Genomic DNA, 25,868 nt, shown 5'->3' on the forward strand with positions numbered 1-25,868 from the left:
CATTTAAAACGTCACGGAGGAGACGGTCCAATCAGAAATAGACTCTGAAGTCCTTGGACCAATCAGCTGTCGGCTCTCGTCCACCGCCAATGACGCAATTCAAGCGTGTCTGTAAACGGAGGATGTTGAGGTTAGTTGTGCTCTTTCGCGATAATAATAACTCAATTGTTTCTTTATATGTCTCATATTTTTAAGATTACCTTAAAGCTAACACTGTGTTCAAAGTTAAGGTGCGCTTTCTCACTTTTCTGTCATATAACAGCAGCAGTTCTGTCTTTGCAGGGTTCTCAGCAGAGTCTTTCCATCTGTACAAACTCATAGAAAAATAAAATCTGCTGCTGTGCTCCGGAGCCTCTGCTCTGCAGCCTCACAGGGTCCTGTGTTTGCAGTAAATCCCATAATGGAGCCTAAACTTTATCAGCTCCCTCCAGAGGTCCGGGGTATGACCTCTCTGGACAAAGAGGCCTTCAAGCAGACCATTACAGTCCCTGCACTGCGGGTCCCCACTGGAGTCTTAAACAAAGTGGTTAAGAGCTTGAGAAAGTCGACCATCCAGCGCCCGGGGTTACCCAGAGTGGTGCAAGATAAAGAGGAGAGTAGCGACTTTCGATTAGTCCTGTTGGACCCTCACAGAGTGTCCTCACCAAGCTCCTTCAGTGAGGCTGAAGCTGAGGCTCTCAGGTCCTTTAGTGTCACTCAGGAGCTGCACTACTATGAGCTTCAGCTGACCTATGACAACCTGAAGAGTGAGGAAGTGCTGGAGGCCGTGCTCCCACAGGGGCAGGACGTGACCTCTGGGTTCAGCCGGGTGGGACACATCGCACACATGAACCTGAGGGACCACCAGCTCCCGTACAAGAACCTCATAGGTAAGAGGTAGATATTGTAACAGCAGGATTTCAGTACAAAATAACAGATGGGTTAGAAATTAAAGTAAGCTTGTAGCATCAGTACAACTTTACAGGTTTACCAAGTGTCTGTTCTTTAAAAATATAAAACAAATACATAATTCTTCCAAAAAGTGTATGGTGGTATACCAAATCACTCTCAAATCTAGCTCATCATCAAGGCCATAGCTTACAAGTCAAATCATTCTCACACCAATCATACCATTACCATGTTTATGGCAGGTAAAGCTTCTAAAGTATACCTACAATTACTGCGGTTATTTTATGACTTTGTAAAACAAAGAAAGGTGAAATTTTTTAAGTAACATCTGGGGATGTCTCAATTATCATTTGAGCAAATGGGGCAGCCACCTCAGATCTATTGTGTCTCACTTGCTTTGTCATGTTTGAGTAACTTTAACTGCTAAATAATATTCCTTTGGGATATATGCACAGCTAACACCTTATTACAATTATTTTTAGTGCTTAAATATTCTAGAGTTCAAGTCCAATCAAGTTCTAACTCAAAAAAGCTTGGTTAATAGATAATAGGGATAGAAAGTCATATTCACTGTCAGAATTGTATCTGCTGCTTTCACTGCAGGTCAAGTCATCATGGACAAAAATCGTGGCATTACCTGTGTTGTCAACAAGACGAGCATAATAGACTCTACTTACCGCAACTTCAAGATGGAGGTGTTAGCTGGAGAGGAGAACATGGTCGCTAAAGTAAGCTACATTACACACATACAGTAATTTAATGTCGATGACACATACATTTACATACATAGTCATTCCTAAATCTACTCAGATCATCCACTGATGGTTGATATTTGTGCTGCAGGTGAAAGAAAATGGGGTGACATATGAATTTGATTTTTCTTGTGTATACTGGAACCCTCGACTGAGCACAGAGCACCAGCGTGTGGTGCAGCTCGTCAAACGTGGTGACATCGTGTTTGATGTGTTCGCTGGTGTTGGACCTTTCGCCATCCCAGCTGCCCGCACAGGGGCCAATGTGTTAGCCAACGATCTCAACCCAGAATCCTATCGATGGCTGCAGCACAACTGCAAACTCAACAAGGTGGAGAGCAGAGTCCGAACCTTTAACCTAGATGGCAGAGCGTTCATTCGGGGACCCATGAAGGACGAGCTACCTGCCCTGCTGAAGGGAAAAGCTGGTGTTCATGTGGTGATGAACCTGCCTGCTATGGCTCTGGAATTTCTGGATGCATTCAGAGGCCTCTTGAAGCAGGAACGTCCATGTGTTGAGAACCTACCCACAGTTCACTGCTACAGCTTCTCTAAAGCTGACAACCCTGACACAGATGTGGTGCAGAGGGCTTCCCACAGCCTTGGATTCCCCCTGGAAAAACAATGCTCTGTGCATTTTGTGCGTAATGTAGCACCCAACAAAGATATGATGTGTGTGACATTCACACTCCCCGAAGAGGTTCTTTTTCGATGTGATCCTGAACATACAGGTGAGAATGAATTTAAAACTCAGAAGAAAGTTAATTAATAAATTAAGACCAGTGTTTAATCGTTGCAGAATAGAGTTGGTTTGTAGAATAGTCTGTTAACTTAAATGTTTTCCTTCCTTATCTTGTAATATTAGATATATATAAAATATATTATATTTTACTACTTAGGCATTTTGTCATTATCTAAGAACCTTAGACAAGTCTTTGTCTCAAAATGTGAGCATCTAAAGCATCTGCTTTCCCTCATCTTTTATGAAATTAAACTAATTATCTTAGACTATAAGTCAATGATGGATTTCTTTTCATTGTTCTGACATTTTTACAGTATCATTTAAAATAATATTTATAAACAATTAAAATAATTTCCAGCTAACAGTACTGTTTAATTCTAAACATATTTTGTTTATCTGCAGAACCTCCAGAAGAACCAGCACCAAAGAGACAGAAGTGTGAAGAGACTGCAGATACATCATCGTAATTACACAAACCTGTTAGTATGAGAGTCAAAAGGAAACATTTGAGTTGTTTTTTTGTTTTTTTTTTCAAACTGACTTTTACTATTGTTTTTACCACAGATGTGGCTGAATCTTGTCATAAGCATCCATGACCCACCTTTAGTTTAACAAGTTGTTGTAAATCCTACAGCCTGAGTGGCTCAATTTTTAATAAAACAATGAACAGATTCTCAACATTCATTGGGATTTAATTTTAATATAAAATGGACATAAAACAAACAAAGCTATTTACACCTTTACCAAAAACGAGGCACAGCGGGTTTCAGCCCGTCCACAGTGGTAGCTGTGCTGTATTTATAGTCCAATCAGTCACTTGCCGACCAGTAGCTGTTGTGCTCTTTGAGCTCTGGATGTGTTCAGCCTTTCTGAGGAAACAGCCCATTGAAAGCATCTTGAATGGCCCGATGACACGCCAAAGCTGAAGTGTATCCTCCAGCTGTGTCCTGAGGCATAGCAGCCCGCACGTGGTTCAGGTACCTGAGAACACACAGAAAGCTCTGGTCAATAACAGCAGTGGGGTATTTTTGCAATTAAAGTGACTAACTTGGCAGCATGACAGCCGATTTCGAAAGTAGTTCATTTGAGTAACTGGAGGGTAAATTTATTCTTCATTAAATCCACACTCAAAGTTATTTTTTTCTGGATCTCCAGGACCCTTTGGCCCTTTGATGAGATCAACGAAGACAGACGTAGCCATACACTAACACTGAAACATCTTGTGCCTAAAAGCCTCTCCAACATGGCTCTATTAAAGTATTATAGGTGTCTTTTATTTTTTAAGTGCTTACAGATGTATCCTGCCAAAGCCCCTTTTCAGTTTTTTAAGCAAAACCAAAAGTCACTGTTTATTTTCACATTCGTGCACAGAAAGAAAAACAGCTGAGCTGTTAAATTAGTCTCCACATCATGTCCCCACAGTGATAGATGCCCCTCTCTCAGACAAGTTTGTGTGTTTTGGGGGGAGTTGACCTGTGTCCCCACCCAGTCTAATCCTTCCTCCACTGTTTTGTTTCATCAAAAAGTAGTCAGGGGGGGAGAACCTGCACACATGTTCTGTACTGCCTTCTTGGAGCATCTGACTACAAAGTCCTCCAGCGACTGAGACAACACACACAGCATCCCCCCCACTCTGCAGAAATCATAGTCCTGGCAGCGAGGTCTAAAGCCTTCACACGAGTCTGGCTTTGTGGCCTCCGTTCCTGTGAGCCGGAGAAACTTCAAAGTGAAACGGGAATCGAGCACAGACAGCCCTCTGTGATTTCTGTGCCCATTCAAGCTGCTTTACAGGGTAACCTAACACCTGTGGGGAGGCTCAGAGAGAGTTGAGGTCTATGTGTGAATGAGAGATGGACACGGTGAAAAGGTGTTGGTGAGACTACATGCTGAATAGATCATATTTTTTGCTTTGGTGTTTTATGATTGTACAAGGTGCTTAAATGGTTTCTTTGTACCACAATAAAACCTTCATTGGGAATAAAGGTGAAACCTATTTACTAGCATGTCTGTGACAAAAATGCATAAAGTCAAACATTTGTGAATATCACACACAGGAGATGACCTTGTCAAGTTGAGAAAGTGAGAAGAATATCAGCAAGAGATGTCAATCAAGTCTTGCACACAAGACTACTCATCACCCACTAGAGAAACAACACACAAGTTCAAAACAGGAGGCCTGGTGATTAATAATAACTTCATTAGGCCCAAGCTGCTGTAGCCTGTCCTTCAGAGCACTTGAGGGAGGTCTTCTCATATGGCTTCCTGCATCAGATGAGTGCTATCTATTGATTATATTGTACTGGGCCTTTTTAATGGTGAAAAAAGTGGGCTATTTACAGCCTGGCTAAGTCTGCTCTTCCTGCTAATCTAATCCCCAAGCTACTCATGTGGTCATTCCTTCCAAGAAAGCTGAGAGCTCTGTGTAACTTTATACCTGCCTGCCCCTAAGGAGCGAGAGAGTAGGGGAGTAAAAAGAGAACATGAAGGAGAAGGAGAGGCAAGAAGAGGGTGTTTCGGTGGATGAGGGGGTGGGTAGAAAGAGGAGGGAGGATATGAGGTGAAATCACCTTTGGGTATCAACATCACAAACACTCTTCGCTTAAACCAACCCTGTCTGCCCTCTTCACCCCAAACACCCGAGATTAGTTCAGTTCTGCTCCATTAACACAGCAGCTGTATCTTCCTGTAAAATCCAGCCACATACATGTATGTACACATTACCGGTTATAGAGGTTCGTGAAACCGAAAGGTACACTTGACTCTTTTCACAGGACTGCACTTGACAATGCTGACAAATTAAGATCACACAACAGCTAGGACTCGCAATAACGTGCGATACATTTAATATGGACTGCACGCTTGACAGGCTGGCTCTTTGCACTGCCTTCAATCATAAAACGACGCAACACACCCCTGGAAAACGGACATTTTGAGCCCCTCTGACGCTACTGTTTCAAGGCACTAACACTTTCCACGCCCCCCCTCCCCATCATCCGCTCTTTTTCCCTTTCTCTCTGAGGACTGGACTGCCTTTTGTTCGCAGGGCCCTGAAACCCAAGCCGTTTAGGCCGGTAACATCTTTCACTCTCTGGGCCCCACTGGAGCATTAGCTGCAACTTGATACAGGTCTTTTCAAAGCCTTGTATTATTGGGTAAATATGGGTCACTTTGGACTGGCCCATTATGTCGCTTGAGGGGTAGCGGGAAAAGACTAGTGCAGGTGATGAAGACAACTGAACGACATAGTATGACATTGTGGTGTGTCAGACTGCAATTGCCACAGGGGAATATGACAGGGGGGGGTTTCCATTAGTATACACACAAATAGAGATATGAGATTTATTTTCCCTCACCATAAAAAATGGGCATGAATTACTTACTGTAATTCAACCGCAGTGCAAGTGTCAAATTTACCTTTTTTTTATATTCTCAAAAGCATAATAGATCATAAAGTGCTTGCATTAATTTTCACCTTCTATTCATACCATCTGCTATTTCTCCACTCTTTAAAAAAAGAAACACAAAAAAAAAAAAACATGCAGTTGGATCAAAACTGTTCAGAGCTAACAGCATTTTTCCACTTTGGTCTGCAACTGTGAATACCTGGACAATGTCTCCTGCTAATGCTAATAACGGTAGGAGATTTTCCTGACGGGATCCTGAAAGTATTCCCCACTCCTGCTGCCTGGAAAACACAGCAGAACCCCATCTCTAATTCAAAGTGAAAAGATAAGTGGCAAAATGTTCCGGCGGGTTCCGCGTGATTTCCAGCTGAGAATGTGTGGCTCCTCTTTGTGTGTGTAGATCGACGATGCTGCTGTGGAACGGAGGGTGTTTGGGTTCTTCAGGGAAATAGCTACAAGACTGGGACTCCAGAGGGAAAACACATAGTAGAGGGAGGTGCAGGTTGTGTCGAGCCTCTAGTCTAGACTCCATGTGTTAGCTAGAATTGGATTAAGAAGAGCTGTGGAAGCTCAGGCTTGATGGAAAAGAAAAGAGGCCTGTAATGCTACAGTGGCTATTTCAGCAAACAGACACTTAACATTCAAACCACAGAGCAGGCGCACAAGACAATGGAGCAATCTGAAGCAGCCTTAAGCAAGTATTGAATGTAGAATCACTGAATGTGGTTTGGCTGCTTTCACACATGAAGACTTTACATCCATGTTCCTCAAACAGCCTGCTGAACTTTGTTTTACAGTATGAATGGGATTTTCTGAGAGAATCCACGAATTGTGAAGTGGTCTTACATCCCTTCTCAGCAATGAGCTTACACCAGACATCAGTATGGCACCTGCTTTTACAGCATCCTCGCTGATCCGGGGTCAGCATTTGTTCTTTCAGCACAAAAGATCAGAAACTTTTTTGATTCAGCATGATTCATGACCCAAACAGGGTATACTGACATTCAGGCAGCTGGGGAGATCAACTGTGTTTTCTGTTGAATCCACAGGGAAAAGGAAAAATGATGTCTACACAGACAAATCAATATATCTTACCCTACCCGAGATAGCTCCAAGGACTGAAGCCTCATTAGCCATGTTTATTAAAGCAAAGGAGCTTAGACTGGTGGGTGGAGTGCTACAAGAGACCTGACAAGCACAGGGCAGGCTATGGTACATCTCACCAGAGGCCGCTTCGTACGTCTTTAAGGCCAGTCATAAGGCTGCTGGATAGCAGTGTGAATGTCCGGAAGTCTTCCTTTATCGCTCTGCTCCAGCAGCAGTTGAGGATTCCTGGCCTGGGAATGATGGGGTCTGGTGGAGGGGTGCAGAGCCACACACCTGCCAGATGATTTGTCATTATAGAGGGGTCAGCACTCAGCTGTCACCCCCTAATCACCCATCCTACCCCTTAAGTCACCCCCTCTCCACCCCCAAAACTCCTCTCTAGTCCTCCAAAAACCCCCCCTGCATTCCTCAGACAGCTCCGGTTTCACTCACAGCGCTGCTGCTCCATCTACCCCTCCTTCCTACACTCTACCCTGAGAGAAAATGTTCCCCTGTCAGAGACACAGCACATTGAGTGCATTGTGTGGATGTGCACTGTGTGCTTATGCCCCCCATTTGTGTCTACACAACTCACGTTTTTGAATACATGTTTATCTAAGAGCAGAGCTGCTGTATCAATATGAAACGATGAACTGATGTAGCAGAATTTTAGCAGGGCGTATGTGTGAATTGGTCCAGACTGCAGTCCAGAAACAAAACCCCCCCCAGACAAGCCAAACACAGAGGACTCTCACAGGTATACTATATCTGTCAACAGCGGTCTTTCATCACCCCAGGTCATAGGTCACACTCTTTTCCATTGAACGCAGCTTCCTCTGGGACATGTGAGTGTGTGAGACAGCTCCTCAGTCATTAGCCAACCCACTGTCCACCAGATTATTTTAAGTTGTACTGTGGAGAGTGGCTGAGTATGGTTACATCATATTCTCACGAGTCTACAGGCCCCTTATCCATTATCATGCGTCTTATCACCACCGACAGGCTTAGTCTGCTTCTCTGCATCCCAAAAGAGAGGAGGACAGGGAGGTGGATATCGCCAACACTTAGAGAACATGTCTAGAGTGTTAACAGAATCTTTGGGTGACACTTGAAATTAATGCTTATAGAAATGCATTCCCATGTGAAGTGACTAACAATCTGTATAATGTTCTCAAGAACAAAACTTGTAGGTATCAGTGATAACGACTAAGAGGTATGCCTGTTATGTGTGTTTGGAAGGCAGCAGTGTAGAGGTGTGCATGATAAAGACCTATTGTGCTAATTGTTCCCAAATTCAAATATTTCCCGGTCCAAGTGGCACCTGTCACTACTCATCCAGAACTCACTTGTGTCTTGGCCCTGTACCTCCGCTGTCTAACCTGATGGGGGCAGTAAAGGCTGCTTGACTGGATACACCACTGGCTTCACACGAAACCACCGCAGCCATGGGGCTTGGAAGGGCATCACACATCCCACTTGCTACTTGATACTTGATAGAGCATCTTTCTTTCGCCTCCTGAGCTGCCACTTGATCACTTTGCCCCCTGGAGAGCTCAGAGAAAGGAGGAGGGAGGCAGACTGGACTGGAAAGGGAGGATAATGACATGACATCAGTGTCATCGTTAACCAAATGGGGCCGTAAACAATGGAGAAGGACATATGCTGTCCAGTGAATGCCTGCTAGCACAAGGCACACCCATACATGCGCATACAGCGAAGGGGCCTTGACAGTAAGACATAACATTCTGGGAATAAAGTGAAACGGAGAGGAATAATAGAGTTTTCCCGTGGGGGATTAGCTTCCACTGGTATCAGTTACCCATTTACCTCAAGCACTGGGGAGAGGCAAAGAGGATTTCAATTAGAGAGAAAGATGGGAAAAGAGCAAAGAAAGGGGGATGGATCTACATAAAAAGGCAGGGAAAGGTACAGTAGGGGAAGGGTGATAATTCAAACCTCATAGAAGAGAAGTACCTCCTAGCAAGAGGTGTGCGTGGCAAGTCCTCACAGCCAAGCCCCACATGACAGGAGTTTGTTTTCTTTCTCCAGCTCTTAAGAGGGGAAAATGAGCCAGTTAATCCCTCTGTACATTGCTGGGCCCTTTGCCCCAGGGGTGAAAAGCAGGGGAGAGGCACAGAGTTTTAGTCTGTTGGTGATTGGGTGAAACACACACACACACAGCATCCATCTGCGTGTATGCATTATTATGAGCACAATCGGGCTCAAAATCGAAGCTTGCAACCCTAGAGAGTGTGCGGCTGCTTTGTTAACCTCTACACAGATTAGTGTGTGTTAAAATAGTATGAAGGCATCACCTCACCCTGTGCTGGGTGTTTACACTGCTTCTTCTCGGCTGTGACACAAATAAACCTGGAGGCAAGAGAGGCTGTCATCCTCCGGGGTTCCCTGCCTGCTGGTGTCTCCTTCACTGGCAATAGCTTGGTTTTGAGTGGCCTGTGCTCATCTCAGGAGAAGATTGTTAGTCTGTCTAACATTGTCTGGCACATAGCTTGAAAAGGGAAAACGATAACACTAAAAGCAGACCTCTTTCAGATGACCATAATACACACAAGACAAATATTCCTCCCGTTCTGGCATTCTATAATGCTTCCTCAGTTTCCACTCGCTCTTTGGGGCAGAAATGATTCACCTACAAGTAAAAAGCCTCCAGTCAACTACAGCACATGCTTTTTTTGACTCACACTTCAAGAGAAAAATCAATATTTGCACAGATCTATGGGAGGGAAGACTATAGTGATCTGGCCTCTACCAGCTTTGTCTGTTAATGGTCTGTTTACTGAGATAGACAGGATAATGGCCTGGGTGGGGGCTGGTGGAGAATCGGACAGTGGCCACACTCCACTCTTTCTGATCTAGTTAGTAATGAAGGAGTAAGCACCTACAGTACAAGAAGCTGAGAATCAAAGCGAAGTGGTGGCTATATGTTGTGAATGAAGATGGGGCATCCTGTTGACACAGACAGCTTTGCAAGTCAAATAGCTTGACTCAAGCCTCCGCACTTTAATATTGCCTGCACTCTCTTTTGGCTATGCAAATTTAAAATCTGTGAGCCCCATGGCTGCAGTCAAGCTTTGAGATCAACACTAAAGGAACACCTAAATGAAAAAAGCACTGCATTGAAGTCTGTAGTTACTGGCTGCATTAGAAATAGTAGTAACACAAGACACTGGCACACGCAGTGAGTGTTTAGTGTTTAAGAAAGAAGCATATCAGATATCTGAGAAACCAAGTTCAGCTTTAGGTCTTGGTTATGGTGGCAACCCCAAAGTATTTAAGGGAAAGCCCTATTGTTATGCAAGAGACAAATAAACCATTTCCCATAAATTTACTTTCTTGGCAATATCACGCAAGGTTTTAATTGGCTGAATAAGAGAAAATCATGAGCTTTGAGACTCTATCTAATAGTAGTAAAAGTAGATCAAAGACCACTGCTCTTGAGGGAGTTCATCTGAGGTCATACTAACCGGCGCCTCAGTCTTCAGCTCATAACTTCAGTATCAAAGCTGTGTTTGTGTGAGAGAGAGTGCATGTCTATTTGAGGCCCAGAATACGAGAACCGTCTCTCCAAGGTACCATCACTCTGTTCCCGTCAGTCTCACTACTCTGATGTCCCTGTGCAGCACCTTAGATCCCCTGTGGTCATTGACCCCTGATCTCTCCCCCTGCCCCTTCCAGGCCCGTCAGGCCCCTCAGATGGATATGTGCCCTGCAGGGTTCTGAGAACCTGGGGTACATAAAAAAGTTATTCATGGCCGTTTCTAGAGGCTCCTTTGCATTAGTTGTCCCCTGCATATTGAGTAAAAAGAAGAACATCACGGCTGACTTGCACTCTCATCACAGAACGAGAGGGGAACGCAGGGGGAGGAAAATTATTTGTATGCAATTTAAACCTCATACACTCTAATTTAGTGATGGCAGAAATGGATTCAAGTGTGCTCTATGGACCATGTTTAGTGGTCCTGCTAACTACTAGAGCCAAATCCAGGGTCACTGGTAGTGCTCTTGGCCAGCTTGGCCAGAGATGGAAAGATGGAGAGCTCAGTCCTGGAGTCAGGCCAACTCGGCAGGGAGAGGCTAGCAAAGCCTGCTGCCAGGAACTGAGCGCTACGATGGCACCACTGACTATTCTGGATATCTCCCTCCCACCAAAGCACTTAACATGCAGTATCAGCCAATGTACAAACAAACAAACAGATACCCATTCACATAAACACGCGGACGCTAAGGGATGCTTGGAAAGCTAAAGAACACAGGCAGGAGAACATCACTCAGAGACCCATTAACCCTTGGCTCCTAACCAGAACAGTGGGCAAGCATCCTTTAAGTACACATTAAACATAGCTAGCTTATGTGTGTGAGCACAAGTGATTTATGTATTTCTTCTGCGAGTCCATGTGTTTGTACATATGTCCGGAAAAAAAGACTGATTCACTTGAAATGAAGATGTTGTGGCAGTTTCTAGTGAGTAAAAATAACTGGACACCCTCTGTGTTGATAAGTGAAGGTGACAGCAAAGCTTGCTTTCTATTTAACCCTATAGCTAGTTAGTAGTTTCTGTTTTGATGAGAGAAAGTGCACTCAGGACTACTTCCTCGTGCAGAGAAGTGCATCCCCAGGAGAGGAGCTCCAGACTAAACACTGCTCATTCAGCTGCTCCCCTTCAACCCATCGACAAGAGACGGATGCTTGACAGGCCCTCCCAACAGAAAACCTCACTTTTTCCACCAATTATAGAAAGCAATGCGGAGTGAGGGAGGCAAAACTTCACAATATTATACACACTGGCATTTGGAGAAGCACATTGAGCAATCTCTGTCACAGAGAGATGGGCTAATTTCAGGGCGACCTGTGCCAACACAAACAACTGTTCTGGCTAGCTCTCATTGTCAGCACTTGAGGTTTGACTCAAATTTTTCAACACTCCACAGCGAATTTCTCTTTCCCCTATTTTTCCCCCCATATGATTTGTCCTTGTCCAAGATCCCAGTCAGTCTTTCATCGCCTATGCAGTCAGAGCTGCAGATGCTCAACTACCCACAAACAAAAACATAAATAGAACATAATTTTATTCTTATTCATGTATATACATGACTTCACGTACATAATCCAAGGCCTATTTTAGGTATAATGCAGGCATGACTTTACTTGTGCTTTGTATTTTGATGTAAGCTTCCATTCAGGTTATGTCCATCAACGTGTACAGGGTCAAAGTGAGGAGGCAGGAGTTAAAACGGTTACCGCTTAGGTCTCTCGCTGCTGTGTCATATCACAGTACTGTCAGCGTAAACATCATGTGTTTCTGTTTTTGCCTCCAAAGCAGTATTTACTTCAGCTTTGATTTTGTTTATTAAAAGCTTTTACTGTTCAACATAAAAGCAAATAGCCACTGCAGGATATTTGGTGCATGGGCTGTAGTGTTACATTCATTGTGTACTATAATTCTTACAGCTCACGCAGAGTTCTGGGTATATGCCAGTCAATGAGATGGACAGCACTGCTACTGCCATACAAACCTCACACATTGGGGGTTCTATCCTTTGTGGCAAATCCTCTGCACTTAGACACATCAGGAAGAGCATTTAGTTGTGTGTGTGTGTGTGTGTGTGTGTGTGTGTGTGTGTGTGTGTGAGAAGGGGGAAGCCGAATGGGCACTTTTGGAGGCCCGTGTTGCCTGAACATGCAGCCTTTACTCTGCTCCAGTATTGAGGCAGCTGTCTTTAATATAAGAGCTCAGCTCAGCCCATATTTATTCAGGTACAGCTGACAGAGAGGCAGAGACAGTGAAAGAGGCGTGGCCCTTCTTTTTCCTGGCAGTCGTGCAGCACTCCTGCGGTTTTTTGGGGGGCAAAGGGACAAGGCAAAAAAAGACACTGAAACAGAGGGAGAAACAGAGCGGTGCAGAAGAAAAGAGTAAGTTGAAATAAAATGCATGGCTCCAGTCAGCCCTGTTGACTGGACATCCTGTGCAAGAGAGCAGCCCCTGAGGCCCTGGGGCCACCAGGGAAGAGGTGTGAGAGCTCAACTCTCCAGTCTCACTTGATGGCTGTGTCCAAGACAAATCACCAGTGGTGCTGCTGTCACCGTGGGCCTTGACCAAGACAAACAGTCTTGCTTTAGAATAAGTACCTGCCCCCTCACAGCCCCTTTCACCTCATCCACACTTAGGCACATCCATATCTGCTCATACATTCAACAATATTCCCTTCACAGGTCATAGGACTGTAGTCCAACGCTTCACACAGGGGACTTTTCACCCTCTCAGCACTGTATGCATTCTCTGTCCTGCACACACACACACTCTTGTGAATTTTTAACCACATCACATATGTTCCATTGTGGCAAAAATGCTGGGACTGCAATATCAGGGGTGAGTGTGAGTGTGTATGACACAAAATGTATAGCAGATTTAAGGGACACCAGCTGTGTGCATGTGTGTAAACTCTGTTCACATCTGAGCTTGCATGCACAAAACCTCAAACTTAGCTGGATCACAAACTACCAACTGCACAGAAGTGTCAGCACTATTCCTTGCTTTTACTTAACAGCGGGCTGCATCTTGGGAGTTGTGGTTTGTCTGAACGGCTCTGACCGTGTCACTGCCTGCGGCCTGCACCAGTGGGACTGCTGTTCCTCACCGAACTGAACCTCATTTATCTCCATGGCAGAGCCCTTTCTCTCCAGCATTGGTCCTCCTAGACCCTTGAACTGCTGACACCCCCTACTCCACTGCTTTCTCCCTCCTCTGAGCTCCAGCATGCGGCAAAAAATGTGAGATGAGTTTCATCTGCATATTGATCAGCCTGGCCAAAAGAAGCAGGACCTCAGCACTTCACTGAATACATAATGTAAATAAGTAGTTATTCTGCTTAAACTCCAGTACAATCTTAAAGGAAAACATTTCACCTTAAATAGCTCCTTTTGCAGATAATTAGACAAATGTGATATGAATGTGTGTAACAAAGGTCAATAGTAACTTCTGTCTTAAGAACAAAGAAAAATAAACTAGAAACTTGATTCTAAACATGCTGACATGATGTTCAAACATGCACATCTCAGCCAAATGAAGATTACTGTCAGGGTGAAGCAGAGCTGAAAGTCAAATAGCTCGTCCAAAAAAACAAGACCCTGTTTTGCTCCTGTCACCCAATAAAAGTAGACCGCCCTCGGTGTGTGGGCAGGCTTTAGTGCCAGGCAGTTGCAGGGCAGACGGCTGGGCGCTGGGCTGTCTGATGGATAGCTTACATTCAGTGAGGACTGGGCCAATGGCGTCGTGGATTGATTGGCCCAAAGGGGCTGTCGGGGAAAGCACTTCCTGTGCGTGTTAATGGACACTCCTGCAGAGGCACTGTGGCGGCTTGTGGCATGGTGATAGTTGTTACTCCTTCGCTTGCTCTCTCTTTACCCCTCTTTCTCTTCTTCTCCCAGCCCCCCTCCCTCTCATTCGCTTTCACTCTCCCAGTTAATCAGATGAAAATCAAGTGAGAGGAGCTAAGCTTCCCAAGCTGCTCTCTAACCCAAAATCTTTACATTATATTTTAGCTATGTGAATTGAAAAACACTACAATTAGTTAATTCATTATGATAAGAAAAGCCTGAACCACCTCCTGTGTACAGAGGTTTGTTTTTTACCCAAATCTGCTCAGCTGCTCCAGTTCTGGCACTTGTGGTCCATAGGTTTCAACTTGAAGGGGCTTGTAATGGTACATAACTTCCTCTATCCTGGGTACAGCCTGGAGAGACACTGTCTGGCGCTGAAAGAAGAAACGCAACAGAGAAACAACATTAGACACAAGACAATAGTTTTCATTGTCTGAGTCTAGTTTACAGTGTGACAGAATGACACAAACTTATTTGGAAAAGGTTAAATGTCAATCAAACTGTATAATTAATAACCACAGAATCTTGACTGACTGGTTTGAAAATAGAGGAGTTGGCATTTCCAGTCTTTACACACTAGTGTTTTAGTAGAGAAACAAAAATGGGACAATGGTTGAAGATGTTTTTAATGGTCCTGAAGAAAATAGTTAAGTTTAATTTATTCAAAGTTCGCACTGAGATCAACATTTCTTTTCCATGAGTGACCTAAGAAACCCAAACAACAATAATAAAGGACAAATAAGATGGGTGAGGCCTGGTTGATAAGGAAATGTAATTCCTGCAAACAGAAAAAGCAAGTGTGTTTAAATATGTGTGATCAAAAAAAATGACTAATGGCTATTTCCACGAAACTACCACACGACAAAACTATCCATGGTGTATAAATGTAAGACAGTAAATAATTTGTCTCAATTTAATTTGTAATGTGTAGGAAGCATGTTTCATACGCTGTTTTTATTTTCTTTTCATAAAACCACATAAAACAATGGCTATTTCTCCCGGATGAATGCTAATGTCACTGACAATTATGCAAATCCTCAGGATTGTTCGACTTACAAATGTTATTCTGCTGGATCTCATGCAGTTATGAGATCTACACTGCCAAGCACTCAAAACTGCAGTCTGCTTTATAAAAAGCCCTCGATCCATAATTACTTAGCTCTAAGTCCAAGTTAATATAAGCTGGCAGGCTACTTCAGATCTACACTCTTGACCATGACAATCTTGTGAGAAATATGACACTTTCTAAGAACACTGTAAAACTGTTCGATCTGGGGCTCTGCCATCAAAGGGGAATTTCCACACAGACCAAAATGTTTTCTGCAGCATTAAAGTAATGAAATTCAAAAGATGAGCCAGCTTCATGAAACAAACCTGTAATTAAAAAGATGATGCCTAAACAAACACTGTTTTAGAGGGTAGCAAAGAAACTTGAAGACAAAGGGAAGATAAAAAGGTAAGAGAGAAAATAAAGAAAAGAGAAGTGGGGGAGTATAAACAACAGAACACAGAGGGGAGCCGATGAAAACCAAACTAAACGAGTAACATGTGCCCCGCGGCCTCAGACTGCCCGCCCTTCACACATACTTTGGCCCATGCGAGCACACACACACGGAAATAAAGCAACCAAAGCTGAGCTGAAAGTTACAAAATCACCAAGTGATGCACTGAGATGAGTTTGTCAGCCAAACACAACATAGAGGTATTTGTTTTCTGCTAGACCTCCTGTATATGTTGCAACTAAATAATATGTCAAATATTTAATTTTCCATGTTATCAAAAATGTTAACAAGAAATAGTAAATAAAAATATGTCTTCTTATTAACAATTAACCACAAACAGTTCTTAATTTGTTTTGTTCTTGTTTTTTTTTGGGACATGTTTTTTTTAAATGTACGTGTTATAAAAGTACATATACCATCATTCATGATTTTATCTATATCCTCAATCCTCTTTCCCAGAATAACTTTTAACTACCTTCACAGGACGAGTCTGAGCTTGTTGCAGTTAGTAGTGGTTTTTACATGCAGACCGGGGAAAACAGGGATAGTGACAGTCGCAGTATTTTAACAGTTACAGATTGAGTTTTTCCAACGAAAAATAAAAATGAAAGGTAAATGTCTGCTCAAAACACAACATGTCTTTTGGCTGCATTGTCTAACGAAAGAACTATCAGTGGAATAACAGGTATTCTTCAATGTTTTTCTTTTCATATTTTAAATGTTACATGAAACTGTTGTTCCTGCACTATAAAAGACAACAAAATCTAACACGTTTAGTCATTTGTTGTTTATTTAAGAGTAATCAAAACGCCCAACAAATTAAACCAACAGCACATTTCATTGAAACAGTATTTTAGCCTACTGCACACAATGAATGCCCAGTTTAAAAAATGATTTAAATGTGGATTGTTGTGTTTTTCTTTTAAAACACTGCCTGCTTCTTTGTGGTTTTCATTCAACCTTTAACCTGAAGGTGCAAGTGATCCACTATCATGCCCTTCTCATTCATCCAACACAGTGGAGCCCCACAGCAGACTAATGAAACACAGACCAACCAACACAAACCCTGTCACTCTCCCTCTCTTTTGCACTCCTTCAGTTTCGTCATCCATCTTCTTTCAAACTTTCACCACTTTAACGTTTAACTCCCTCACTGTGCCAATCAGAGGGAAGCTCTGGGATGAAAGGGGGAAGCAAAATGAAAAATTCTAGCAGAGAGGTGGAGAAAAGAGAGCAGCAAATTGGGAGCTGAAGATGGCTAAAAGGGCTGTAACTTCTACTTTCAAGTGACAAAACAGAGCCAACCCACAATCTACAGAAATATTGTTGCATTCCTCTGGAAGGACGCATTGAAAACCGGCAGAGACACACACATTAGAACAAACAAACCCAGTGTAACATATATGCATATATAAGATTTTGTTATTCTGAATACATTTAATTATGTGCAGTGCATATAGACTGTCCATCTAACTTCGATCTGTGCCCTCTCAAACTTCCTCTGTCCTACTCCACCCAATGACTGCTGACATATTCAATCATGAACTCATCGCATCCTTTTATAACTTTGTTTGAATTACAGCATATGAACGTTGTTTTCCAAATGCTCTGGTGAGAGACCCCCAACCAAGCCCATCAGAGCAGAAATGACTGTGTAAGGCACTAGGGGCCATTTGAACAACATCACTTAAACAGCCAAGACAAACATCTGCTTTTACCATCACAGAGGCCCGTCTCACTACCTATACAAAAACAATTATGTGTGCCCTTTTGATGCTTTCAAGTTTGTGTATAACTGGTATTTGAGACTCCTATAATAACTCCAGTGACACAAAAATGAAACTCTGGGGGGCATCAATCTTAATAAAACCGCAGGGAAAGATGATCCGAAGAAATCACCATCATGCTGTAGGGAGTATTCCTACTTCTACTACTCTAAAGAGCCTGCTACATTAGCCTCAAGTCTACATAGAGTCCTAATGATCTACTCATACTGTACCAGCTTCCATTTCTACCAGTCTTCAGGATGGTGGAGGACTGTGAAAGTCTCCACTAAAAAACTTAGATGTTATAAGTGATTTTTGAGTGTCCATTGGTTCAAGAAGGAGGTCCTATCCAATGTTCAGGATGCCAGTCCTTACCAAATGTTCACCAGTTAACAGCCCAAACTAGGTGTCACCACTACAAATGCCACCAGTGCCTCCCACAGACATGCTACACAATCATCAGCAGCCTCCAGGCCCCCAATCTCTCCCCTGACTCTGCAGCTCAGCAGGACACATCAAGGTCATTTAGAGGTTAACCTCTCCATCAGCACCTAGTCACAACATCAACACACACGCAAAACTGCATGCGCTTGTTTGGTTGTTCAAGATTTAGGGTGTCACAGCTAGCTCAAGCAGAGCTCCAGGGGCAGTGAAACCCCCTTCACTAATGCACAAAGTGATAATGAGAACAATGGAAAGGGAAACATTGTACCTCAGCTCAGCATTGTATAGGGGATAAAATGAATAAGCCTAGTTAGGGGCCAGCCGAGTGCCATCCCATCCTCAGCCCTCACTTCCACCTTGCGCCCTGGTGCTGCCAGTGCTTCTGTATGGATAAAGAGCTTTGGGCTGCCGACCAGCCCACTGATCAGCAAGTAGCAAGTGTAAAAGCTGCTGCCTACCCGGTGCCTCCCCTTGCCTTACAAGTTTAAATATAACTGCCTGATCAGTGGCAGCTGCCCCAGCGCAAAGCCCCTAAAGCTGACAACTCCTTTTTCCGCTGGGCTAGGCTAGGCCAGCTTGCCCATGGGCAAGGGTTGTTGAGGCCAACCTAAACAGGGGCCAAGTCAGGGGCAGGGGCAGAGGTGTGAATGCCTACATGTGGTGGTGCCAATCAGGGCTGACGGTTTTCTTTACCCTGGGAGCTGACTCCCTCTCTTAACCCTCCTGCAGCTATCAACCTGAATACCAGCAGTCCAAATAAAAGGAAAACGCTTGAGGGCAAAGGTCGTATACTCGCTCACATAAAACCAGCCATCTTCAGTTAGTCAATGTTTTATATATAAAAGTTTTTATATAAACAACAGCACGAGATTGCTGCTACTTGTCTAAATAGGGTGAATAAGGCAAATACAACAGAAACGGCAAAAAGTGAGCGAGTAAGTGAGTGGGGGTTGCGGTGAGCATATAGCGACAACCTCCCAGGCAAAACTGGTTAGGCCAGTCTGCCAGAGTAAACCAAAGCAGAGCTTGGCCCGTGCTGACGAGTACGTCTACCATGCAGAGGTCACTGTAGAGGACAACTTAACCAAGTAAAACAGGCCTGAGCAAACAAGCTCACAGCTTGAGCGTGTGTGTGCTCTTGTGTTTGTGTTTTCTATGGTAGTCAAATGCCACTGCCTCAGTGTAGAATGGAATAAAGCCAGAGAGGACCCAGGGTTATTTCAGCCAGCTACAAATCTATGTTTAGGGATAAACTTTCCACCCACATTTCTGTGAGGTGTACGTTGTTTATGTGTGAGTGGGCCTCCTGCTTTCATTAGGTGCCCATGCCGGCCTCGTCAGGTATGTCAGCTGCTCTGACGACTGTGAGAAGTGGATTGGGCCCCAGCAGTGCTGGAGCGTAGGCAGGACATTTCATTTAAGATGGCGCTGAAAGCTGTCCCAAGGTAGAGAGATTTCCCAACGGTCAACTGCTTTAGGAATGGGACATTGAAGCAGCTGAGGACAATCCCTAACCTCACACATACACTCTTATACCACACATTTATATGCTAATAACCCTCAACCAATGTCTATGCTTTGCTCAGAGCAGGTGCCAAGCATGATGACAAGAGTCATCATGTGTCAGACATCAACAAGCAACCTGTTTAAACTGTGAATAGTTCCCTTCCTCCCACACGGAGAGCCTCTTTTGATATTAGCGGACGCCTTTTTTAAAAAAAAAAGACACTTTATTCTTCAAAGGATGTTTACTCAGACTTGGTAACAGGAGTGTGCTTTTATGTGCATGTGCATGCACTCGCACACGGGTTTGTGTGTGTCTTGGTTCAATAGAGTGCCTACAAAGTGAGGGATTATTGAGTGATTTCAGACCATTCCTGAGGCAAGACCAGGCCCATCCCACCTCATGTCACACCTGGAGACTACTTTCCCCTCAGGATCAGCTAACTTCCTCCAACATCTATTTTATTACATGTTAACACACAACAAGAATCAGGATATAGTTGCGAGTCCCCTACTCCAGCTTCTGGAAAATCACGCAGCCAGTGCCAGCATGGCCGAGATGTTATTTTACATGTTCCCAGTAAACAACATGACACAACTACATCTAACATTAGATCACTCTTTAAATAAAGGCTGAAGCCATTAGAGAACCAAGGAAGAATTGGCATCCTCACATTCCATGACTGTCAAAGACCGTCAGATATGTCATTCTGCCAGTGACGGTTCACCTTGGCCCAGGGTGAAGCAGCTGGCTGAAGTCCTGGGGGCAGGTGGTGGTGGGAGGTTCAAGGGACGCCATGAATTTCTGCGTAGATGATTAGTGAAGTTGCACATGACCAAAAATATTCAGATGAAAAAACTAGGGGTCATGAATCAGCTCCCAGCCCATTCATCACTGTCACAATTAACTGCTTCTCCTTTGTGTATGTGCTTCACAGGAAAGTACCGATCATTTTTGTAAACAGTTTAGTGAAAATTTACATATTTCCAGAGCCAAATATATAAAGCAGTAAAAAAAGGATCAAAAGGATATGACATTTCAAGTTAGTGCTTGATAAATAACTGATTATCAAAATGACTTTCCACTAATCTCATCTAAGTCTAATTCACTAATTAATTGATTACACTCTAAAGCACCAATTGATATTGTTGTCAATAAAGTAAGGAGTAAAATAAGCTTAGAAATTCAGCTTATGAATGTGTTTTTACATTTGCCTTCTACCTTTTGCTGAAGAAAAATTGAAAAGCTGCTTGGAACAAGGGACCGCAGCCTAGCAGATAAATGAATTCCAGCAATCTGCAGGAATCCACCGCGCTTTGCTGAAACCCCACCAAGTCAAACAGAAGTCACTCTTATGGACTCTGAGGTAAAGGGAAATCCAAACCCAAACGTTCCCCTAACTCAAGTCTTTCAGTCCAACACAGCAGATGCATGGTGAGAGCTCTGCTCCACCAACCGGAGATCAGGGACATGAAGATGAAGAGAAATGGGAAGAAAGACGCTGAGGAAAAACAGTCACAAAAGAAGCCAAGAGCAACATAATCATGCAGTTTCTCTCTCCATCAGCAAGTTTAACTCTGTGCTGTATATCAGGAGAGTCAGAGATCCACATCCTTTATTTGGATCAATTCAGTGCTTTTGGACTCATTTCAGGTCTAGGTGAGGACTAAGCAGATATATCTCCCACGCATCACTGAACTGTGGGAAGGCAACCATGTCTCATAAGGGTTTGCTGGAGGAGGGGAGGGGGTGATGACACAGGCTCATCACAGTAAAATGAAAATATATGACTGAAAGCCTGAATGATAGCCAAATGGAAGATCTCTACAGACACAGTGAGCATAAAGCTGCAAGCTCAGAGAAGCCAGTGCCCTGAGCCCACATGTTGGCTCTGTGCGCTGTACCCCTGTCGCCCAGAGGAATGTGCCGACATGACTGAAGGAGTGAGGGCCTGTTCCCCCACTGAAGAAGCACAGGCACGGAAGAACATTCTCCCTTTGAAGGTCTGGACTGTTATTGCCACTGTGCTGTCAACAAGCACTGCACATAACATTTAAATTAGCACTAAACTTAAATCACACCATGACCTTAACTGTTCCAACTAACCACCAGTATTCACTCTGCTTTCACCTAAGGCAGCAAAGCCCAGAACCCAACAGGGTCCCGTTCAGACCAAAATTAGCCTTGCATGACAATATGTATCCACCTCTTTCATTTGAATGTTAATGCTGCAAGGGTACCAATGTGTCATCTGGCAAAAAAAGTTTAACTGGTTGCACATTTTTGGTAATTACTTTGTAATGAGAACTCTAAATTCTTGCAACAAAAAAACTAAATAATAATTGCTGTGTTAACGATTTGTAAAATCGTTTTTGATTCTCTGTAGTGTTTTGATGTCTGATAGGCTAGCGGTGTTTCTGAGTTCACCACTGATATAAACCACTGGAAAAGACTGCATTTTTAATTTACCTAGATGTTCTGCTGGTGTTCTTTGTCACCTCCCAGACTATTACAAGCCTTAGGATTCTCAGTATGAGCTTTATTGTAAACCAGGAAGGTTATTAATGGTTTTGTATGTTCTCCATTTGTATGCAATTTGTCTGACAGTCAACTGGTAGAGTCAAATCTCATCAAATAATCAAATAATAGTCAAATAATGTCCATTAAATTTTATTAAATCTTACGTCATATTTGTGCAGAAACAGAGAAAATTAAAAATGGCACACAAACTTTGAGCCACCACTATTAAAGTGCTGAGGAAATGTTGCTCACGATAAAACATTTAGAAACAGTGCTACTGAGAAACTGACTGCCCATCAGATGTGTCCAATCTACAGATCTGAGGGTAGAATCATAGAACCTGTCTGAATTAACATACAGGAACTGAGACTAAAGAGCTAATGTTCTTAAATGATTGCACTCACCATATGGATTCCAGTTGAAAACACATTGGTAGGTTTGACCACCTGTTTCTGCTGCTCTATCTGGGTTTCCAGCTGTGCAGCACGGACCTTGTGTTGGGCAAGTAAGATGGTGGCAGGAAGTTGAGAGTGTTCCTGGAGAAACAAATGGGATTTGATGTATTATAGGAATGTTAATCTATATGTGTGATGCATGAAACAAAGTGCTTTACTAGGAACATTTCAAGTCAATAAAAACATCTCACATTTGTACATGTTGAGGTCTTTGTTTTGAGCAGAAATTAAAATGCAAGTGGTCACCCCCTCTATCCTCCTACCTCCAGGACATCTCTGTCGAACTAGATAACCATCAACATAAGGTGCTTTCAGGCTAGCTCCCACATATATTGATGCAAGCCATATTAACAAAACTGTGGCACTGCAGGGGACGCTGCTTCAAGTACACTGCGCCGCCTTCACCTCCATTAAATACAAGGTCGGACGTTTCAATTTCTCCAGTGGACTGGTGCCAAGAGCAGAGGTCTAAGAACACAAGCTTGGACATGTTGTTCACCAAAGAAGTAGGACATTTCTGATGAGGTGGACCATAATGGTAGGTGTCTTAGCATTTAACAATAAAACTCACAGCGATTTAAAAGATTTCAACACTAACATATCCTGTTCTGACTGCAAAAATATACCACTTTGACTTGGGAGTTATTCATAGTTTGGACAGGCACAATTTACTTGGAATACATTACACGGCTTGCATGAAGACAAAGTGATTAAATTTAAGCGAAAATTATGCCTGCAGACAAAAATTGTAAATTCAGTGTTTACATTTGAACAATAATCAAGAAGTGCATTCCAAGTTCCCAGTGATGTATTTCATTCATTAGTTAACCACTGCCCCGGGAAAGAGCAGCAAATAAATCTAAATATATGCACTGGCATGTTTCTAGTGTGCTCATGTAAGAACAGTAAGCTTTGTAGCCACTGGGATGTACAGATGTCAGAGCTCAGGAGAGTTCCCTCAAGGGGGGTGAGAGCTGATCTCATCTGCCTACAATCAACAGGCCCTGTGCCTTAAACAAACAAACACACTACTTAGCCTGTTATCTTTGATGGTCCTTCAGCAGCCCACACTGCAGGAACAATTACTTCCAAAGCTCACAGCTCAACACAATGGAGCCAAGAGGCTTTAGAATCACAGAATGAGAACAATGCAGCCTGCAGGACAATGACTGGTAATAAGCTCTTAATGATCTCACAGCCATGAACCCTCAGGCGAAGGGTGTGTGTGTTTATATGTGTGTTAGACACAGACCATCTGACATAAGATGACATGCATGTATTTCTGCATCACTTGACTGTCCATCCATACACATATGTACATACAACGTGTTTCTCACCAGTTCATCCAACAGAGCCTGCTTGTTCTTCCTCTTGGCATTTAGCTGCCTCTGTTCCTCCTGCAATACTTCCAGTCTCCGTTGCTCATTGCCCTGCTGCTCCAACAGCAGCAGCTCCTCCAGCTCCTCCTGCTCTCGAGTCTGAGGAGAAGACAGGTCAGTGAGACACAAAGCATGCTGCAAAAAAGAAGTCATGCTATGGTCACTTTGACCTGGAAGCTGAATCCTTAATGATGTCATACCTCAATGAAAAAAATACTTTCAATATTTATTTCAGCATCAAATTACAGTCATCAATAAAGGTTTTATGCAGATGTAGGGAAATAAAACTTTGTACGTACAAGTTTAGCCTTATTCTTCTGGATGAGATCTCTATTCTCCCACTGGTACTGTTCCATCCTCAGCTTGGTGTTTTCCACGTCGATATTGTTTGTTAGATTATACACTACACAGACAAATCACAAACAATTAACATCTTCACCTCAAGAGCCTTTTGCGGCTCAGTCATCACCATCTCATGTTGTGCAGAGAAGCAATATTCAAACCCCTGATACTACTATTTTAAATTCCAGTGAAAGAGTTCAAAATGTTTCCAAAGATAACAAATGTGTCAAGCTAAAATATAGGAAAGAAACATAAAGTGACGTTCAAAGACATGCACAATTTTCCATCTGATGGAATGGTGCAGCCTCAAAAACAAAAAAAAAAAAAACATCTGGTAATTCAATATTTCTCTCAGTTTAATTGAGATAGACCTTCTGTGGTGCACTGGAGCAGGCGCATACAAAACATACAGTTATGTGCTGTTGTTAAATTGTGGGCAAAAACCTCAACTACAAGTTGCTAAAGCAGAAATTTAAGGGAAAAAGTTATTGATTTAAACGTTAAAAACAGACAATCCAGTCAATTTTGAGTGCACCAGCGCAAATCCTCACACCGAACCTATGAGCTACAGTAAATCACAGTGGCGGTTAAAGCCCAAAAGCCATAATTATTTGTTGCTTCTTTTTTTTTTGGGCTATAGAAAACATTTTGCTGCAGCATCACAGCTAGCCACTGGGACAATTAGCAGCAAGTCTCACTGGCTGCACCACATCCAGGTCTGCATCCACCCAAAAACATTACTTTGTGGTTTGCCAGTGAAGACATCAAGGACAAATCATTACACGAGTAAGCATCCCTCTACTATCTACTTCATTAAGAGTCTCCTACCTATGTCTTCCACTTGCTCCAAGTAATCATTATATTCTTTCAGGCTGGGAAAGTCAAAATCTCTCTTGTTATATCTGCAAAAGAAGGAAACAAAAGAAGTGAGGACAAAGATACTAAAACCCGCTAAAAACAAATATGCACTGACATTAATTGCCTCCATTAAATCAACCATTTTATAATACAATGTCTGCATACAACCTAGTAGACACACATTAGATGTCAATTAAGGGGCTATTAAAGAACAGATGAGAGGGAGAGACAAGGCAGGGAGGGACTGAGAAGTAAAAACCTGGCAGGGAAAGAGCCTTCCCGTCTGAGCCCCCCCTGGGGAGACTCATTGTCTACAAAACAAACAGTGTAATGAGAAAGACAAAGGTAGCTTAAGAAGTGGGAGGAGGCATGAGATGACACATAAACACACAGAGCCGCGCCCCTCTCCCTCCCAGTCCCCCTCACTCACATCTTCAGCACCTTCTTGCGAATCTCAACCTCCTTATCTACAGTTGGGTCTTCGAAGAGTTGCACACGGAAGTTGCTCTTCCTCAGGGGCGTGTCGCACTGCACACAGTTGCCCGAACCGCGCACAAACAGCATCTCCACGCAGTTCTCACATCTGTTGTGGTGAGAGAAGACAACATTAGAAAAAGCGACCAGGCTGAATTAGTTGTTTCCGGCGGTGACCTTCCTCTGACAGGCCCAGAAAGTCGGCTGTGTGTGGAAGTGTTGGTGTACATGGCTGCTGAAATACAATTCTCCTTGCAGTTTGTGTTCTCTTCTCTTTGATCTGTGAGTTATCATCAAGCACAGTGGGTGATAATCGGGCATGTGAATATTTCATCTAAGTGCTCAAAGATGGGT

General features: G+C 43.2%; 2 protein-coding genes across 2 annotated transcripts in view; one reads left to right on the plus strand and one right to left on the minus strand.

The window, feature by feature from the left end:
* The first annotated feature begins 89 nt into the window (after positions 1-89).
* Positions 90-2,885, plus strand: trmt5 (tRNA methyltransferase 5). The gene is made up of 5 exons (XM_026339959.1): positions 90-130; positions 283-869; positions 1,492-1,616; positions 1,732-2,371; positions 2,785-2,885. The coding sequence occupies exons 1-5, from the start codon at positions 90-92 to the stop codon at positions 2,847-2,849; spliced, it is 1,458 nt and encodes a 485-aa protein (XP_026195744.1). The 3' UTR covers positions 2,850-2,885.
* Positions 2,886-2,896: 11 nt separating this feature from the next.
* The window catches only part of mnat1 (MNAT1 component of CDK activating kinase), a 28,492-nt gene continuing 5,520 nt past the window's right edge, over positions 2,897-25,868 (minus strand). The window contains exons 2-8 of the mRNA XM_026339960.1: positions 25,471-25,623; positions 25,011-25,084; positions 24,140-24,243; positions 23,799-23,939; positions 22,411-22,542; positions 14,523-14,644; positions 2,897-3,363 (exon numbers count right to left, since the gene is read on the minus strand). Coding sequence (XP_026195745.1) covers positions 3,243-3,363; positions 14,523-14,644; positions 22,411-22,542; positions 23,799-23,939; positions 24,140-24,243; positions 25,011-25,084; positions 25,471-25,623 — 847 coding nt within the window. The 3' untranslated portion in view covers positions 2,897-3,242. The remainder of the gene's footprint in view (positions 3,364-14,522; positions 14,645-22,410; positions 22,543-23,798; positions 23,940-24,139; positions 24,244-25,010; positions 25,085-25,470; positions 25,624-25,868) is intronic.

Source organism: Anabas testudineus, chromosome 22, assembly GCF_900324465.2.
Source record: "Anabas testudineus chromosome 22, fAnaTes1.2, whole genome shotgun sequence".
In the NCBI taxonomy this organism is placed as follows: Eukaryota; Metazoa; Chordata; class Actinopteri; order Anabantiformes; family Anabantidae; genus Anabas; species Anabas testudineus.

What these genes read in the sequence shown, in the direction of transcription:
- trmt5 (XM_026339959.1), top strand. Translation starts at nt 90, where the DNA reads ATGACGCAATTCAAGCGTGTCTGTAAACGGAGGATGTTGAG. An exon ending in CCCGTACAAGAACCTCATAG is followed by an intron (nt 870 to 1,491) that starts GTAAGAGGTAGA and finishes CTTTCACTGCAG; the next exon opens with GTCAAGTCATCATGGACAAA. An exon ending in ATGTGATCCTGAACATACAG is followed by an intron (nt 2,372 to 2,784) that starts GTGAGAATGAAT and finishes GTTTATCTGCAG; the next exon opens with AACCTCCAGAAGAACCAGCA.